Source organism: Saccostrea echinata, unplaced genomic scaffold, assembly GCF_033153115.1.
Source record: "Saccostrea echinata isolate AGI-Se365-2 ecotype Australia unplaced genomic scaffold, CSIRO_AGI_Sech_v1 ptg000023l, whole genome shotgun sequence".
NCBI lineage: Eukaryota > Metazoa > Mollusca > Bivalvia > Ostreida > Ostreidae > Saccostrea > Saccostrea echinata.
In genome coordinates, this window is record NW_026889772.1 from 8,800,980 (window position 1) to 8,820,000 (window position 19,021).

The 19,021-nt window shown below is 32.9% G+C and overlaps 2 protein-coding genes and 1 long non-coding RNA gene across 4 annotated transcripts in view; 2 read left to right on the forward strand and 1 right to left on the reverse strand.

Annotated features, from left to right (window-relative positions):
- The window catches only part of LOC133191427 (uncharacterized), a 31,882-nt gene extending 29,173 nt beyond the window's left edge, over positions 1 to 2,709 (forward strand). For both annotated transcript variants that reach the window (XR_009721682.1, XR_009721683.1), the window contains exon 6: positions 418 to 2,709. This is a non-coding gene — a long non-coding RNA (uncharacterized LOC133191427). The remainder of the gene's footprint in view (positions 1 to 417) is intronic.
- LOC133191655 (tyrosyl-DNA phosphodiesterase 2-like) overlaps positions 1 to 19,021 on the reverse strand; it is a 507,986-nt gene that overhangs the window by 220,547 nt on the left and 268,418 nt on the right. The window lies entirely within an intron of this gene.
- Positions 8,998 to 13,195, forward strand: LOC133191553 (perlucin-like). Its single transcript, XM_061327301.1, has 5 exons — positions 8,998 to 9,037; positions 9,333 to 9,442; positions 10,936 to 11,032; positions 12,825 to 13,038; positions 13,165 to 13,195. Exons 1-5 carry the CDS (start codon positions 8,998 to 9,000, stop codon positions 13,193 to 13,195), a joined length of 492 nt encoding a protein of 163 aa, XP_061183285.1.

Sequence of the window (19,021 nt, forward strand, 5' to 3'; positions counted from 1 at the left end):
ACTTTTGGATCCTTTTTTTTCCTTGCAGGTAAATGCATGAACCTCCATGCTAATATTAAATTAATAGCTGACCACTCTTAGATTTATTTACCTCTTTAATGAAGATACCTAGCAGGCGACATATACATTCCTTGAAGCACTCTAGTTCCTATTTGATTTTCACTAATATAATGATTATTGAAAAAAGACTAAGGTGCTCTATAGTGATCAGTCTATTCATTCATCTGTCTGTCAAATACACATATCCCTTGTTCAGAATACAGGTGACTCTAAATACTTCAAACTTTATATTTTTTAATAAGGTACATGTAGCTGCTTTGGAACATCTGAAAGGTCTATTACATTATCGCTAGTTTTACTAGTTTTCTTCATGTAAGTTGAATATATTTCAAACTTTTAAATTTTTATTTTTGCCAGGTAAGAAAGAAATTCAGGAATTCTTAAATTGCCCTCAGAGTTCTTGGATTGCATCAAACTGCTAAAAGACCTCAACAAAAACAGTATCTTGAAAAAAAAAATGAAAATATTCAGTGAAAAAAAAATTATGAGAGAAAAAGCCACTAAAAATCTTCAAGCCTTTGAGCTGAAATCTGGAAGTCAATCTGTGGACTTTACTGGTATGTCTTACTAATTAAGTCATCATTTGTGTATAATAAATACACTAAACTGTAAACACTTGTTAAAATGTATATAATTTTTAGATATAATTTGTAGCTCACAGACATCAATAGTTTCATGTAATTTAAGTAATAATGAAAATTTCCTGTTGTCTGGCTAGATTAGAAACTATATATTATTGTCCAATTTTGGATATTGTGAAATAATTCATTTAGTAAAATTGGGTATGCATACATGTGTGTACACTTACATGTAAATTAATTGTTATAGCAAATTTAATCTATCATTAAGTTGAATGTTGACTAATGTTTTTCATCAAAATTGTTTACACTGAATTGTTTGTGGATTTTTCCATTTGCCCAATCATGTCAAGGAGCACATGGCAGAAAATGCTTTCTCCTCCATTGCACTTGGTGTTTTTAGAGGTCTGTGTTTGCTCTGCTCCAATTTTGTATTGTTTCAATGGACTTTAAAGCTTGATCACTTTTGGTAATCTTCATATTTTATATATATTAGAGTACTTGAAGAGAACTGTAAAGATTTAACATACAGTATAATGCATGTATATTGCACTTTAAATAGAGTGTATGTGGTTTAGAAATGTAATTCATCTCATAGTGCATTGAATTTGTTGAAAATTAGAAACTTTGTTGAAATTGTTTTAGAATAATGTTAGATTGCAGATTTTTTTAAATCATGCAAGTAATATATTGCTAAATATTCTTAAGCTTTTCTGGACAGTCTAGATGAGTTCTTGCTATATACCTAGCATTGTCATCCCAGTTAAAATTTAAGGAGCAAGGTTTATTCCTAAGCTCTAACTGGACAAACTTGCATGGATTAAAGCACATTAACAGATTTACTTCAGATGCTTGACCTGATCAACATTTTCTTCATGTTTTTTTGTTTTTGTTTGTTTGTTGTTTAACATCCCTCTCAAGAATTTTTCATCCATATGGAGATGCCACTACTTACTGGTGGAGAGCTGCAAAATTTGACCTATACTTAGCACTCAGGGTCATTGAGCAATAAGGGATCTTTTTTGTGCCCACATCAACTGCGAGGTGGGACCTCGGTTTATACGGTCGAATCTGAAGGACTGGTCCCCACATCCCCAGTGGATCTGAACCTGAGACTTAAGGATTAAATCCTTACTTGAGACTCTAGATTACACACTCTAGCCTTTGCGCCACATGGGGGACTCCACAAGAGTAAGTGTTTTGAGCAGTCCTATTCTCATGAAATTATAAACTGTAAGTTGAACAAACCTGCAAAGATGATGTATGTTAATGTTTCAGGGTACCAATCCTTGATTTGACTTAGATTTTCTGGATTAATGACCAGTTTTTTTAGAGAAGGTTCATTCAAAGTAACAATATACTCTTTGGTGATCAGTAAACATAGATGATGCATCCTGCTTCTGATGCTGGATGTAACATACATTTTCAGGGTTATTGAGCAGTTAAATCTAACCCAGAACAACTTGCATAGATTTTGGATTCAGGTGATATACATTACCAGAGTGTTTGTTGAGTGAGACTTTGCCTTACTAGTGGATAACATTTATAGAAGTGAGCTTTGTATTCTTTGATTATACCATCAGTGCCAACTACCATACATTTTATATAATAGATGTAGCTGTTGTTCAACTGAATATGATAAAACTGTGGATGAAAATAATTTGATTTTTGTACCTTTGAATGTATTGAATTAATTTGTAAAAGCTGTTATGATACAAAGTTTGATATTTTATCAAAGTTTTTAGCATATGCAATCAATAAATGTATCAACATTTTTATTTTATTATACTTTTTACCCTGCAAACTTCTTAAAAACAGAATAGTAATGATCCATTCAACTGATACTAGGTTAGTGTCACACTGTACTTGTATATCATGTATATTGAACTGTAAATGAGAAACATCTAAATATGTCAAATCACAGCATGAATCATTGGATTATGTAAGAAGTGCACTATCTTGTGCTTTGGTATGGTATTAATAATAAATGTTAAACTATCATTTTTTTTCAAATTAACAAAGGATATGCTTGAGTGACTGTATTTTGACTAGCAGTAAAAATAAAATGATTTTGAAGCACTTGAATTATTTTGATTCATGGTCTCTGCAGGTTTAATGATAGCAAATATGTATATTGAACATGGCATCTACATATTGCTATACTGGATCTTAATCACAACATTGAAATTTTATGTAGTACATGTACTCTTGGTTTCAACTGGTCAAACATATTCTTAAATCACAAAGAATTTAAACAAATATAGGTATGATTCAGAACTTCATCAATTAGTTGGAAAGTGAATGCACTCAATGACTATATGGTTTAAAAGAAGCTGGGTATAAATAGCAGGAAAAACTACTTGATTTCCACTGTGAACTTTGTGTCCTCAACAAAACAATATGGAGTATACTATACTTGGTCTAAAGTTTAAGTCTAATCTATGTCTGCATGTGTATGTCTGCATTCACTTTCAGGTTAAACTGTATTGGACATTGAGAGTTTGTTTGTTGTTTAACGTCCCTCTCGAGAATTTTTCACTCATATGGAGACGCCATCACTTGCCGGTGGAGAGCTGCAAATGACCTATGCTCGGCACACAGGGCCAATGAGCAGTGAAGGATCTTTTTCATGCCAGTATCTACTGTGACACTGGACCTTGGTTTGTACGAAGGACCGGTCTCCACGTCCCACAGTGGGATTCAAACATGTGACATAAGGATCAACTCCTAACACGGCAACTCTAGAGCATAGGCTCTTACCACTGCAACATGTGGGCGACAGCATTGAGAGTTAATTGTGGATATCAGAACAAGCTACTCTGGGCTTATACTCTCTATATATTGATTGATTGATTGATTGTATGTTGTTTAGCGTCCCTCTCGGGATTTTTTCACTCATATGGAGACGCCACCACATGCCAGTGGAAAGCTGCAAATTTTGTCCTATACTCAGCACTTACAGCCATTGAGCCAGTGCCAGCACCTACTGTGACACGGGACCTCGATTTATCGGTCTCATCCGAAGGATCGGTCTCCCCAGCCAACTGTGGGATTTGAACCTGCGATGTAAGGATCAACTCCTTACTTCTCTACTCTAGAGCAGACGCTCTAACCACTGCGCCAGGGGGGCAACTACTCTCTATATAAGTCACTTGTGCAATGACTTTAGTTTTATATTCAAGATTTTGTACTGATCATGTTGAGTCACATTAACACAAATATCTTTCTGCTGAGCTTGACCAATGACCATCCGCAACTATTCTGGTTGGAAACAATATGTTAATTAATCCATAATCAGTGAAATTACTATGAAAGAAAAATGGTCTACTTAAACCACAAGTTATATGTATAAAAGTATACACTGGTCTCTTTAAGTCATATGACAGAAACATAAAATATTAGGGAGACCATTTTTTTCATATATTTTTAGGAGGCATTTATAATGAAAAAATAAAGCAAGAGTCGACTAAATGGTGTTCTATAGAACATTGATCTGGTATTTCTTTTTAGAAAAAAGCAAATTTAAAAAATCTGTATATTGTCTCCTTAAGCCATATATAATGGTCTGGTCTCCCTAGTCCTTAAATCAGAGTTATATATATATATATATATATATATATATATATATATATATATATATATATATATATATATATATGAGTAAATGGAGAAGAGAAACGGATAGTCATTGCAAATTATGCCATGTGCACGAAACTTCAAAACATCTCAGTTTTGTATGTAAAAAATATATTGAAATATGGAGCAAATTAAGTCTTTAGTTGAAGATAGATATCATATGGAAACATTTAATGGTTTAACTAGTTTTGAACCTAATAACTTTTGAGCTCGAATACTGTTGTTATCTCCACATATTTCATCCTAGTTCCTCTAAATCACAATGTACATCACTCAATGCACTTATCTCCTATGTTGCATTACAAACATTAGATAATGTGACAATATTGACTTAAAACAATCTAAAGCAATAGAAACATGTATATGTCTAATATACTAAATATTAATTCATATGTTAAATAAGTATTATGGGTTTCATCTCTGTGAAATTATTAATGATCAAAAGATACTGTGTTCAAGTCCTATGAAATAGTCTTTAATCATTTTTTTATTTAACTGTTTAAAGACAATGAAGTATTAATTATCTGAGATCACTGTTGCTTACTTAGATGAGGAAAATACATGAAAATAAAGTGTTCAATTAATTTATCTAGGATTAATAAAATGTTAAGAAGTATTGAATTATTCCCTATTGAGAAATACATTGTGGACTTAAATTCATTTCATTTTGGATAGAAGGGCATTAGAAGTCTTTAGTGTGAAGTGGATAGAGGGTCTTTAAAAACAGCAAATGTATTGTAATGAGAAATGAATGAATGATACAATGGGCCTGAACCTTCCAAACACTCATGCGACTAGGACTGATGGACTACTCAGTAGTCTAAAATCCTGTTTATCTTTGTTTAGATTACCCTTTACTATAAAAAGACGGCATCATATGTTAAAAAGAAATCTGATGCAGAAGTCAGAAACAGTACAATAGAGATTCTGAATGTAAACCGTTAAAGAGATAACAGTGAAAAGCTAAGGTCGAAGTACACAGAACTGGTAAAAAGTTAACCTACAAGTTGTAGAGATGCTCTATAAGAGTAAGACTCCGCATACTCACAGAACTTAGTTTCAGAACCCGGTGCAAGGTACCAGGCCAGATAATTTATTACTCTGAAGAACAAAACCTCTGCTTTTGTCCCTGTGTTAAGAAAAATGGAACTCAAGTATCCTGGTAATTCTAGAAATTGATAATCTTTGTAAATAATATTGATTCCCATTCCTTAATTTTTAACTCAAGTAAAGCCAGAGGAAAATTACATCTATATTCATATTTACATTGATAAGACCATCTATCGCCTGATAATTAAGCATTGAATCTTTATTTTTTGAAAGATATAGTCTCATAACTGCAACTGTGTGTGCAAACAAATTGAGTAACACGCGTTATGAAAATTTGTTTGCACACACCGTTGCAGTTATGAGACTATATCTTTCAAAAAACAAGAGGCCCATGGGCCACAACGCTCACCTGAGTCAATATGGTCCTGCTGTTTTTCGTCAGCAGATTTCGTCTCCTATATATTCATATGTAAAGCTTTGGTCACCTGTTCTAGGCATATCCTACCCACAGGTGTCATGTTTTGAATGAAATTGAATCTAAACTTTCTGAGGATGCTTCTATATCCATATAACTAATCATAGCTTTGTTGTTCTTGAAAACAGTTTTAAAGATGTCTGCCACCCTACCCGGGGGAAGGGGTGGGGGTCATGATTTGAACAAACTTGAATCTACATTACCTGAGGATGCTTCCATATCAATATGACTAATCATGGCTTTGCTGTTCTTGAGAATGAGATATTTCCTATATATGTTCTTTTGTAAAACTTTGATCCTCCTTTAAGACCCCACCCTACTACTCGAAAATGCCTTGAACAAACTTGAACCTGCACTACCCAAGGATGATTCCATATCAATATGACTAATTGTGGCTTTGTTGTTCTTGAGAAGAAGATTTTTCAAGATTTTTTTTCTATATATTTCTATGTAAAACTTTGATCCCCCATTGTGGCCCCACCCTACCCTCGGGGGAAGTGATTTGAACAAACTTGAGTCTACACTACCTGAGGATGCTCCCACGCGGGTATGTTAAGGCTACACCCAGAAATATCCTACTTGCCTTCACAATATGACGTCATAGTAAGCTGTATGACGTGAACTATAGAAATAATGATTTCTTAATATCTATCTTTAAAGTTTAATTTCAGGTCCAAGAAAAGAATGGAATCATTCAAAACATAACATAAACTAAATCTTGTCGTTTTTGGGTGGTATAAATAGCTAATTATTTAGCACGGGGGTTAAATACCAAACCCATGACGTCATAACTATTGATCGAGTGAAATGAGAATTCATGTAAACAAAAATATGAAATGGGAGTTTTAAGGCATATACCATGAATGTTATGTGTGATTCAAAAGGAATTAAAGATTAAGAATCGGGTACGCTGATATATTCTTATCATGTTTTCTTATAATGAACATAGTCAGTGCTTTGAAATCCCGATCAGCCGTTCCTCTGTCGTTCTATAACAACAAAGATGCAAAATTTCAACACTACGCCGCATACTTTGAAATATAATTTTTGTTTGTATCGAAAGCTTGTATTCTATAGTACTTGGAAAGTGCTGCTAGAATCGTGTGGTTAACATGAATTGATAAAAATTCCTTGATCGTATGTATAAAATGTAAAAATTTTGGTAAGGTTTCATGCGAAACTTTAGAATATTTTTTCGGTGTCAGGAGAGTAGGATTCTAGCAGCACTTTTCATGGCCCAGTGATGTTTTTACATAATTATTTTCACTAAAAGAAATGAATTATCTCCGGGGTAGTGTTGAACTTTTCACTTTTTCATTAAGGCAATTTATCTATTTATAGACGTCACGTGATGACGTCGTAGTGAGTGCTTCTTTTAGCCTAAGACTCAATGACGTCTATACAATGGATAATAATAGTAAATGTTTTATCTATGGTTTTTCCGATTTATCAATGTTACATTTTACGAAAAAAGTCTAAATTCGCCGAAATATGATCTGGGTACTGCCTTAACATACCTGCGCTTATCAATATGACTAATCATGGCTTTATTGTTCTTGAGAAGATTTTTAAAGATATTCCTATATATGTTCTTTTGTAAAAGTTTGATCCCCCGTTATGGCCCCACCCTACTACAGGAGGATGCCTTGAACAAACTTGAATCTACAATGCTTTGGGATGCTTCCATATTAATATGACTAATCATGGCTTTGCTGTTCTTGAGAAGATTTTTAAGATTTTCCAATATATTCCTATGTAAAACTTTGATCCCTCATTGTGGCCCCATCCTACCCCAGGGGGTCATGATTTGAACAAATTTGAATCTACACTACCTGAGGATGATTCCATATCAAAATGACTAATCGTGGCTTTGCTATTCTTGAGAATAAGATTTTTCCTATATATTCCTATGTAAAACTTTGATCCCTCATTGTGGCCCCACCCTACCCCAGGGGGTCATGATTTGAACAAATTTGAATCTACACTATGTAATAAAGGTTTCACATTAGTTTCAACTTTTTCAGTTCAGTGGTTCTTGAGAAGAAGATTTTTAAAAGATACCACCAAATTCTTAATTATCTCCCCTTGAAAGAGGGCGTGGCCCTTCATTTGAACAAACCTGAATCCCCTTTACCCCTTTACCCACGGATGCTTTGTGGCAAGTTTGGTTGTAATTGGCCCAGTGGTTATGGAGAAGAAGTTGAAAATGTGAAAAGTTTACAGACGGACAGACAGCTAGACAGACAGACGGACAGCTAGACAGACGGACGACGGACAAAATGTGATCAGAAAAGCTCACTTGAGCTTTCAGCTCAGGTGAGCTAATAATGATTCAGTGCTTATATTTACATTTTTTAACTCCTTGCCGTGATTGCAAAGGTGTTTTTAATTTCAAAATCCCTGTATTATCCTTCGGGTAAGTTACATTTAATGGAAGAGCCGTTGCAACAGCTTCTGTTCAATGTGAGCGTGAAATTTGATTTTCGCTTATGACGTTGCACCTCCACGGCGTTAAACGTTTGTGACGTTAAAATAAAACGCATACTTTAACCTTTTGACCCCCTGTCCGTGTTATGGTGTTTTGAATGCCGTAGCCTTCCTCATACTTTATAAGCAAAATACATGTTGAATGTAAATATAGAATATTTAGGTTACACCTTACAGTATTTTACCACGTTAAAAAAATCATGTTATGTACAATGTTATTTTTTCAGAACTGTAAAGAATGCAAATTATTCGAAAAATGTACACTGCAAGTAACTTAATTTAAACAATTTTGCTTACAATTTTCAGGAAAATCTTTCATTTTGAGACCTTGTCAATTGCCCACAACAGACATTTTAGAGTTGTCAATGTTAGGTGTCTGATAATCAAAAAGGCAAAATGAACCAGTATACCTGAGATCTGTGATACTTAAACGGAATTGTAACCCAAGTGTCGTCATTAGCAAAGACTTGTGCACTTTTTGTAGTCATTATAGTTGCACCTTTGTAATATATTTGCTGAATTAGTACGTTATTCTGTGTGACATATTTGCTGCAATAGTACGTTATTCCGTGTGACATATTTGCTGTATTAGTAAGTTACTTTATATGACATGTTTGCTCTATTAATACGTTATTCTGTACTTGGTCAAACAAGAGGTCACAGCCCAAGGAGATAATAAACAGCTGTTTACATGGTAAATGTCCACTCACTATGATCACCACTGTCTATAATATAATTTTCTTGAGTGCAGGTAATCATTTCTTTTAAATATTTTAGGGATAAGATAGAGTATGAAAATGAAAAAAAGGATTAAATTTTCATTACTGATAAGATTTATTTGTTTTGAATTTGAAAAGAATTGTTTACTTTAACAAGTGATACATTGTAAAATAAAACTTATTTTCTGTCCCAATGATCTGATTCTCCATGGATCTTCTAACTTTTCAAAGATTCTCAATGAAATTAAATGGCAGCAGTGTGAAGGCATTTAATTCAAAAACAATGTGTAATGCTATCATCAACATATTTTATTTATTATGGATAAGTTACCGTGGTAACTGCCCAGTCTGCTTCCTGTCCCCATGGTTGGGTACTCCGTGGATCTTCCTGCTACCTGTTCGTCACTGATTCCCCTGAGGATTGGATGACAGCAACGGTGGGGTTTTCTGCATAATACTACAAAAATAAAGCAGATTTCAATTATGATAACAGGTCTTTTTTAAATGGATGAATTGTGAAGATAATGAACAGTTATCATGCTCAAAAGCCAATTTAAACAATATTGATTATGAGCAAAGCATACGCAGAGATCAGGTACCATTGAGACGTTAGCATCCCCTGTCGACTTGTCACACCCGCCGTGTGCTTCTTGTTGTGATTTGGTAAGCGGAAAAATCCATAGACAAGAGTATGAAAATAACGGCCTAATTAATTTGTATGAAAGACGTCAGTCAACATTCGACCAAACGATTGACTGTGTTTGCACGCAAGGTCACTGTATCAACCATAGAATTTCAAAAAGATGACTATAGACGAGATTGTTGATATTCTTGTATCATCAACATATTTGTCAGGCCTGAATCCTTCCAGAAATGATTGCAAAGAAACTGTTCACATTAATTAATCATGCAATGGTTTATTATTGCATAAAAAAGGAATATGATAATAGAAAAAAGGAAGTGATCAAGTTTATCATAAAGATTAGTTGTTATTTATTCATCATTGTCTTTCTTCAGTAAAACGTTCAAATATGAAACAGATGTGTCAAATTCTTTGGTGTCTTTTATTATATGGGATATATCGAATCGATATAGGAATGAAAATGTATATAATTGTTAATTGATGAAACGCCGTCGATATATTTTTATAATGACCTTGTTAACAAATATAACCTTTCATTAGGTCATATAATAACTAATGTGTCTAATTACAATTATCATGCCTATGCTTTTTTCTTTTTATTTACTAAATTTGACTTCGAAATGTTCCGTCTACCTGATCAATATCTCACGACGAGTTTGACCGGTCATCAGGGGATCCTTTCTCCACCAAGGCACCTGATCCCACCTCTGGAATTGACAGCGGTCCGTGTTTTATGCCCTGTTCGTATATTTTTAAATCTTACAGATTTCTTGAGTTTCACTGTTGGTTATCTTCACCTTTTTCATCTTAATGTGACGAAGCAAGAGACTTCTTCTTTTTATGTAGTACTTTCTGAATAAATTCAGCTTCTTAAGAAAACAGAAACAGGATATGTATTTGTCTATCATATTTTTTGTCGTCTTAAAATAAGGGGAAAACAATACTCCGATTTCTTTTTTTTTATATATAATAATGAAATGTACTTATCGAATGCTACCCATTCATCCAGTAGATATCACTAATTAATTTTTCTTATAACCCACACTATCTTTGTGATATTATATCAACAGATATTGCAATGGAGCGAACATTAGTCATCAAGAATAAAAAGTTACCCCCCCCTCCCCCTCCGACTAAATTATTTAGAACCATGTGGTTAAAGGAATATCTAATGGTTTGTGATTGGTCAAAGGCTCTGGGATAGAAACAACACAACTCTTTGGGTAGTAATGATATCCAATCACAAACCATGGGTGATCTTATATATATTCTTTCTTATAATTTCAGTCTTATTGCAATATTCTTCATGCAAAGTTGGTGGAAATTGAAACTTTGGCCGAGGACGAATTTCTTCGCTTGCATCTATTTGATAAAAAATTAACAGGTTTGATTAAATTCATTTTCATGATCATTCTCAAAAGTCCATTCAAGGTAAAACAAAGAGAAAATCCCATGAAATCTGTATCAACTTATTTTAAGAACACATCAGAAAAAGAATAAAATCACTACAATGTCAATAATCAATTACCTTTGTAAGAAAAATAATAAGTTATGACATGTTATAAATCTTGTAAGAAATAATAGGCATCCTAATATATTGGTCATAATGGAGCCTACAATTTTGAATGTGTTTTTGTCATCTACATACATAAGACCGTCTATTATTAAATGTAAAGTAACGTTTGATCCACTCTCCATTCTTCATGTACGATAAAGGTCAAGGTCATATTAAGAGGTCAAATATTGTGACGCCATCTATTAATTCTTTTATTATCTGACATAGTTCAATTTTCCTCATTTTGACACATTTTAATCTAGGTTCCATATTTATGGCAAATCACAATCACACGGAAATCTTCTTTATCATTTATTATGGCGATTAGAGGCAAATAACAAACCCAAAAGGGTTAACGATCACAAAACCACATCGGCCAAGATATTCAGAATGTTTTAGGATATATTCTTATGTGAAAATACTGTCACTTATACAATGAAGAAAACATCTAAAAAATAAAAGTTCTTTAAAATTAAAATTTTACATTCTGACATATTCTAGAGAATTCTTCGTAATTTATTCAAGTAACATGTACAACATTCTAGATCATACAAAATTAAAATTTATTCACTAAATTTCCAGAAAAATTCTTCAAATTGCCACTGTTCGCAACGATTTTAATTATTATTATTTTTTTGTTGTTGTTGATTTTTTTGTAAAAATTGAATTATACTTTTCTCTTAAGAGATCTAATATTTACATGTAAATTTGCAATACTCGAACTATGTATGTTCTATTTTCACATCACATTATACTCAAATATACCAGTATCAATATATTTTACTGAATTTTAGTAGCATAAAGGAGATTTTTATAAACAGCATCACACAAGTTTATAATAGATCTAATGGTAATTTTTAAATAATGCGCATTCGCAAGTCTACAGTCTGATTTCAAAATCTTCTTACAGGGGTCTGATAAACCATATTTCAAACTATATGGGCAAGACATGCATATTTGAATTTCTTTCACATTACATATAAAGAGAGATTTTGTATCCTAGACTAAAATATCAGTTTAAAAAGAATTGAATTTGAGGAAAAATTTGGCCTATATATTGTATACTACCTTAAACAATTATACAAATTGTGAGCAAAGCCATCACAGACTTCTGAAAACAAAGGTAGGATCAGGTGCCATGGAGGTAAGCATCCTCTGTCGACTAAGAGACCAGGTCTCCAATCAATCTGTTGGACTTCTCATGCGTCATACTGTGCGACATTATTAGCAGACCTGTTTTATATTCTTATAAAGAAGAATTTATTCAGAATCGTGTACATGAAAAGAAAATCCTTGCTGTGCCCTATAATTCGACATTTTAATATATCGACTTGATCTCTGTCTTTTGCTTACCCGTGTTTTTTTTTAATACAAATTGATTTTAAAAAGTTAGGTCACTATTTCCCTTTAGATTTGTCTGAGAATTTCTGCATTTACTCGATCAATAAAAAGGGATTTTGCGGGTATGTACGCATTGAGCGGTCGACTGGTGATGCATACTCCTCGAGTACTCCACCTAATCCAACCTTTGACCTTGTAGGGACCAGTGTTTACTATGCCATCAACTCGTAATTTTTAATTGGAATTTTGAACTGTTCGTTATCTTTACAATTCATTTCAGGTGGGTACTGGATTGGATTCTCTGATATCGTGGTTGAAGGAGAATGGATATGGACGTCTACTCAGGAACCCCCAACATACAGCGACTGGTACCCTGGCCAACCGGACGATTTAAAACATCATCAGGATTGTGGACAGTTACTGGGAGGAAGTTTCGGATTTCACTGGGATGATGAGATATGTACTAGGACTAATAATTTCATATGCGAGAAAGAGTAAGCTTTTCAAAATCCATTCAAATAAGGTACACTGATATGTATCAATAAGTGATTTGGATAATTTCATTATTATGTATCATGTATCATATTTTACTGAAGATAAATTGATTAATCTTTTTTCAGATTTAATGGTGATATCGGCATTGTTGGCTGAATGCAGTTATTTCTAGGACATGTACGTAGGTTATCAAAAAAGTAAATTAAGGCTAAAATATGTTGTTCTTGGTTCTAATTTCTTGCCTACATCGCCTACGAAATGATGACTTTAAACGAGACTGCTGATATTCTTGTTTCATCAACTTGTTTGTCATTAATTTACCTCATTTTAGAAATTGTACATACGTAGAGCATACTCTTGCGTATCGAATCAACTGAGAGATATAAACCCCGTGTGCAGGTGATGAAGGTATATTGCTCCATAAGTAAGGGAAGTTGACGATTGAAAAGTTAAAGTCATCACGTTTATCATAAAGCTTAGTTGTTACATTACAATTAACGTCTTTTTCAAGTAAAATATCCAAATATGAAACAGATGTGTCAGACTCTGTGGTATCTTTTACCTCAAGCTCATCGGGATATATCGTATCGACAAAAGAATGGAAATAACCATTGTTAATTGACAATACGTCGTCGATATATCTAAATGTCGAGTTGAAGGCCACAGCAAGTGTTCTCTTCTTTTCACGTATAAGGTTTTGGACAAATTCTGCTTCATATAAAAAAGGTCTGCTAATAACGGAACGCAATTGGTACCCATGGGAATTCCAATAGAATGTTGGAAGACCTGGTCTCCAAAAAACCACATAGATATTGTCAATCAGAAACTCAAGCATCTTTTTAATGTCAACTTCAGAGTTATTTTGTGTACAATCAGAATGATTTTTAACAAAACAATTTTGCAAATGACCAATGACAAGGTAAGTATATTTACGAATTCCATTTTTTTTTTGAAAAAGCAGATGTCAATGATATCAAAAAGCCTGCACTTTAATTTATCTTGGAGAATGGTTGTGTCTAAAGTTGAAAAGTTGTAAGTTTTTAAGCTGTTGATTTTGGTAAAATCTCGTGATTTCAAATTTTCAAAAAGTCCCTTGGAATTTTGAAGTATCCACATCTGATTTACACCACTTCTCGAAAAGTACAGTACTCTTGAAGTTGCTCCTTCACTACTGTTAATATTTTAGTGAGGAGTAAAGAAAGAGGCTTGGTTGAACATTTACTGGAACCCGCTTTGTATCTTTGTTTGTAAGGATTTTTATGAAGTTTAGGAATCCAATATAGATATGGTAATTCAAATTCATTTTGGTTGTTTGGAATATTAAAAATATTCAAAACTGATCTTATGATTTTGAAGAATTTCTTCCTTAGAAAGGGAACTATGAGTATAAGTTGGATTACCACTTGTAGAATTAAATCCAAATTCCTCTAAAATACATTTATAATGAGCCTTACAAACAAAGACAATGTTGTTACCTGCTTTGTTAGCAGGGACCAGTACGTACTGATCATGTAACCTATCTAATTTTTTTTTTTCACTTGTGGACTATTGAATACAGAAGGATAGATGGTTCTCATATTGCCCCTCAATCTTTTAATGAGCAATTTTAACATATATCTGACACATTTAATCCATTCTGACAAAGTGTCAAGGTCTTCTTTTTCATGTCTGGCCCATCGCCTGGCGTAATCCTCTACAGAATCCATATAATATTTATGAAATTCCTACGCCAGTTGAAGGTTCGGGGTTCCCTATATTTAGGACCTTTTAAAATTAATGATCTAAGGATCTTATTATTAACTATATTTACATCACCAGTAATAACGTGTCCAGCAGGACTATAGTTATAGGGTGAAGAAGAACATGAACACAATGGAGGATTATGTTTCAGATATTCGATATAAAGTTTTCTTGTAATTAAAAAGTTTTGAAGCAATAGTCGATGTATATTTGTAGGAAATACAATGTGTAGTCTTTAACTTGAAATATGGTGGAATACAAGACTGGGACCTTTTGTTATTAAGAATATTACTTATATTAACTGCGTCAATTATTTTGTTGGCATATTGAAGTTTAAGAAAAAAACAGATTGTTTTAGCTGCATTTTTTTTCAGTAAAACGTGGGGGTTTAAAAAGTCTATGATTGCAATATCCATAATCACAGATCCGAGCCTATATTCTGGTGTCGAGGAATCAAAAATGGACTTTCTATTGACCTTTTCAAGAAGACTATTAAAAATTTTCGAATGGACAGAGTAAAGTTTGGTGTGAATATGATGTAGACCTAATTATTGATTTACGTAAGGTAGTAATGAATCAAAAGAGACATCGTGTATTAAAGGTTTATTGTAAGACCGATGCCCATGACTACGCTTACGTCTCTGTGTATGGTTAAAAAGTCACATCACATTTACATTGTTACACTGTGGACTGGAAAGATTTCCAACACTATCGACATTGTCATTACATCCATAGGGAAAGGCTGTCCCTAGTTTTCTAATCCAAAATTCTTCTCGTTGTCTAAGGAAAGGTGTACTCAGTGATGGACTGTTTGTGTGGTGGTAAATCTTTTCTAGAATTCTAACTTTCATTGACAAAATAGAATGATCAGGTAAATTAAAATGCTTGTATAAAAGCTGCTGACCCCCATTATTTATATGAAATCTATGACTTGATATTCTTTTATTAAGTGATCCCTTGGTTTCACCAACATAAACAAATCCACAAGGATTCCATTCTATTCTGTAGACAACATTAGAAGATTTGAAGTTCAGATTTTCTCAAGTTTTGGTATAGAAGCTCTGTCCAGTAAGATTACTGGTGAAAGAAGTTTAATTTATCAAAATGTCATTTCATGTGATAAGTGAAAGAAAAAAACCCAGATTGATTGAAATGTTAGAGTAATGTTAGAGTAAATTGCAAGACCAGATATAATCCATAATCTGATTAACAGTATAAAATATTTTGAGTCAAGCTGTCATGAGCTTCTCCATAAATGATTTCATAGTACATCAAAGACATACAAGTTAATCGTGAACGTTTCGTGTATTCGAGAAGTGTAGAAATCAAACAAGCTTGAAAATAGTTAAATTACAGTAACTATGAGAGTGCATTAAATGAAAGCATTAATTCATCATGCGATTAGCTTGCTTGGTTTATTTACAGGCTATTTTTAAACCAGGAAGTCTTATTAACCTTTTAAATTAGAGAGTCTCATTGTACCGCGGTATTGGAATACTGGAAGCTTGGCGCTGTCATGAAGTAAAAGAACGAGTACACTTATCATGCTTATGGACCCCGGTAAAATGTTAAAAAATGAAGAATCAAATTAAGCATAATTTTTCATCTCCAATCATCAATTGATGTATAAATCAAAAAATTCAACAAATTTTATCGCTGAAATTCATGTATATACTGAAGCCGAACTCGATTTTGGATTAACCTCTTTTATTAGATAGAAACAGAAGGCAGCCTGTAAAATTACAAAGAAAATTCTAATTATATGTAATGAACTATTAAACAAAACAACATTCAAAAATATCTTACATTGATGTCACATTATATGCATCAAGATTCATATTAAAAATATAATAAGTTACACAAATATTGCTAGGACAGGTCAGGGTTGTGTGCCCACCTAAGTAACTATAGTAATATAGGGTAACAGCAGTTATGCTGCAAATATATATCAACACTCAAAATGATCATTATATCATTCACTGGATAGTGTTGTTAATCATAAATACACAAAGCTACTTACACACAAATAGTGAACATTATAATACATTCTTAATAGAGCACAACCCAACTGGTGTCTATAGTTTCCTGTCATAAACAAATTATGTGTTTATTTAACTACCTAACAAGGATACTGATAAATCACCATTCTCAACCTTCCTAGTTTAGCACCTCATAATACACACTGTATGACTAGAAAGCATAATCATTAACTGTACTTGAGTATTTAATAAAGAAAACATTACCATCTTGTCAAATATCAAACAAGTAATCATTATAACTACGGATTTCATCTTTCATCTCAAAATCAGCATGTAAACAATGCAACAGGAAACTCTATTGGCTACATAATTACTGAACCTAAATTGAGACTTTAGTATGAACGGAAACGCAGTTTCTTGAAAACCTAACCACGTTTCTGACATACAAGATAAATTTACAAAAGCGATACAAAACTTATTTCCAGTATTATATAATCAATAAAACAGCTATAAATAATTTATGTCAGTACTACTAAATAAAAGTATTTCTACAGATAAACATCAAACAACCCAATGGTGAAGCTACCGAAATGGCGGGAATACACAATTGTGATAAGTGTATACATGACATTATTCAAAAGTTACAGATGCTTTTTAATGATTAATCTTAGATAAAAATATGTGATAATACACATTTAAATGTAAGTACACACTTGTGGAGTCGCCCAAGTGGCTCAAAGTAGCTGACACTACATCAAACAGAACGGCACATGGCATCTATAGGTTACTAGTTTAACGTCATAAAGGTAAATGATAAAACAATATGTAACGGTAAAGACACAAAAATCCGGAAATAATAATAATATAAATGAATACAATAAATTACATGCATGTACATATATTTGGGATCAGGATAACCCATGAAAGCTTCACAGCTTGTTTCCATTGGGGTTCTTAAAAATATCCAATGGGTTTCTTAAAAATATAAATTGAAAAAAATAATTAATCAACAATTATTTAAATTTAATAATTTGATTTAATCTAATGATTTGCAGAAGTTTTTTTTAACTCAACGTTACTTATATAGTTTCAAATGACACTGATAACAACAAAATCAAATTGCCTACTTAAATTGTAATTAAATACTTCACCCGTTACATCTAAATACTCTTTTGTAATTCAAAATTGATAAAGGAACTAACGTAATATTTACTCTGGGTTTTTTTTTTCAAATACAAGCGTGCAAAAATTCTTAATTTCATCACTGTGGCTACCAGTACTTTACAACTTCATTAGATTTTTTATCATAGATGAAATACATAATACAATGAAGCGCATTGAAGTCGTAAAATTCTCCGTTTGAATGGAATGTTTTCAGCTTTCTTTAGAACGTTGATTGTTATATAATGACACGCCTATTTCTTTAGAAAAGAAAAGCAACGGTCAAATGAAATATTGGAATACCTGTAGAACAGGTATTCCATAAATACTATAGCCAGTCAAAATGACTGTAACCCGGGGTCTTAGGGCGGTTCAACTTCACTAAGGAATGACTCCAATGAACTTTTACATCATTTATTTTGAACAGTTAACGATAGACACATACAGTTGATCAGTTGAGATTTTGACCCTGTAACATAAACAACATTGCAAGAAAGATAACTCTTACGTTCATGTTTCCGAATAAAATGAAAATAACAGTTAATTCCTTTTTTTTTTTTACACAAGACTCAAAAATATTTGCGTCTATTAAAATATCTATGACTGCTCATTATTTTAACAAACAAGGTATTATAAATATACTGATAATATACTCATTCCAGTTTCACTGCATACTATCATGTAAAACCTTATTTCACATGAATTCATAAAGAAAATATTTACATGTATGTTTCATCAGTATTATGATCATAGAGGTATCAATGACATATATTTCAAACATAATACTCTAGAAATTGTGCTTACCTCGCATGAGGTGTAAAGATCGTTTAACAATAAGTTTAGGCTACGTACATCATCTGATCATGAGAATTCTATCTAAAAATAAATACACTAATTTCAGCATGGGCGGATACAGGATTTGTGATTATGGGGGGGGGGGGGGTGGATAACTTTGTTCAGGCAGGGGGGTCAGGGGGCCGCCTTCAGGCCCCCATTGGAAACTCCTGGGTTTTCGTGAATTTTAAGTGTAAAACCAGGCACAAAAATAATGGTATTGATTAGTTATGTACACTATGATATTTCACTTTATAAAAGAAAAACA

Coding starts and splice junctions, on each gene's coding strand:
- LOC133191553 (XM_061327301.1), top strand. CDS start 8,998: ATGATCACCACTGTCTATAATATAATTTTCTTGAGTGCAG. Junction 11,033..12,824: donor ATTTGATAAAAAATTAACAG/GTTTGATTAAAT, acceptor AATTCATTTCAG/GTGGGTACTGGATTGGATTC. Junction 13,039..13,164: donor AATTTCATATGCGAGAAAGA/GTAAGCTTTTCA, acceptor ATCTTTTTTCAG/ATTTAATGGTGATATCGGCA.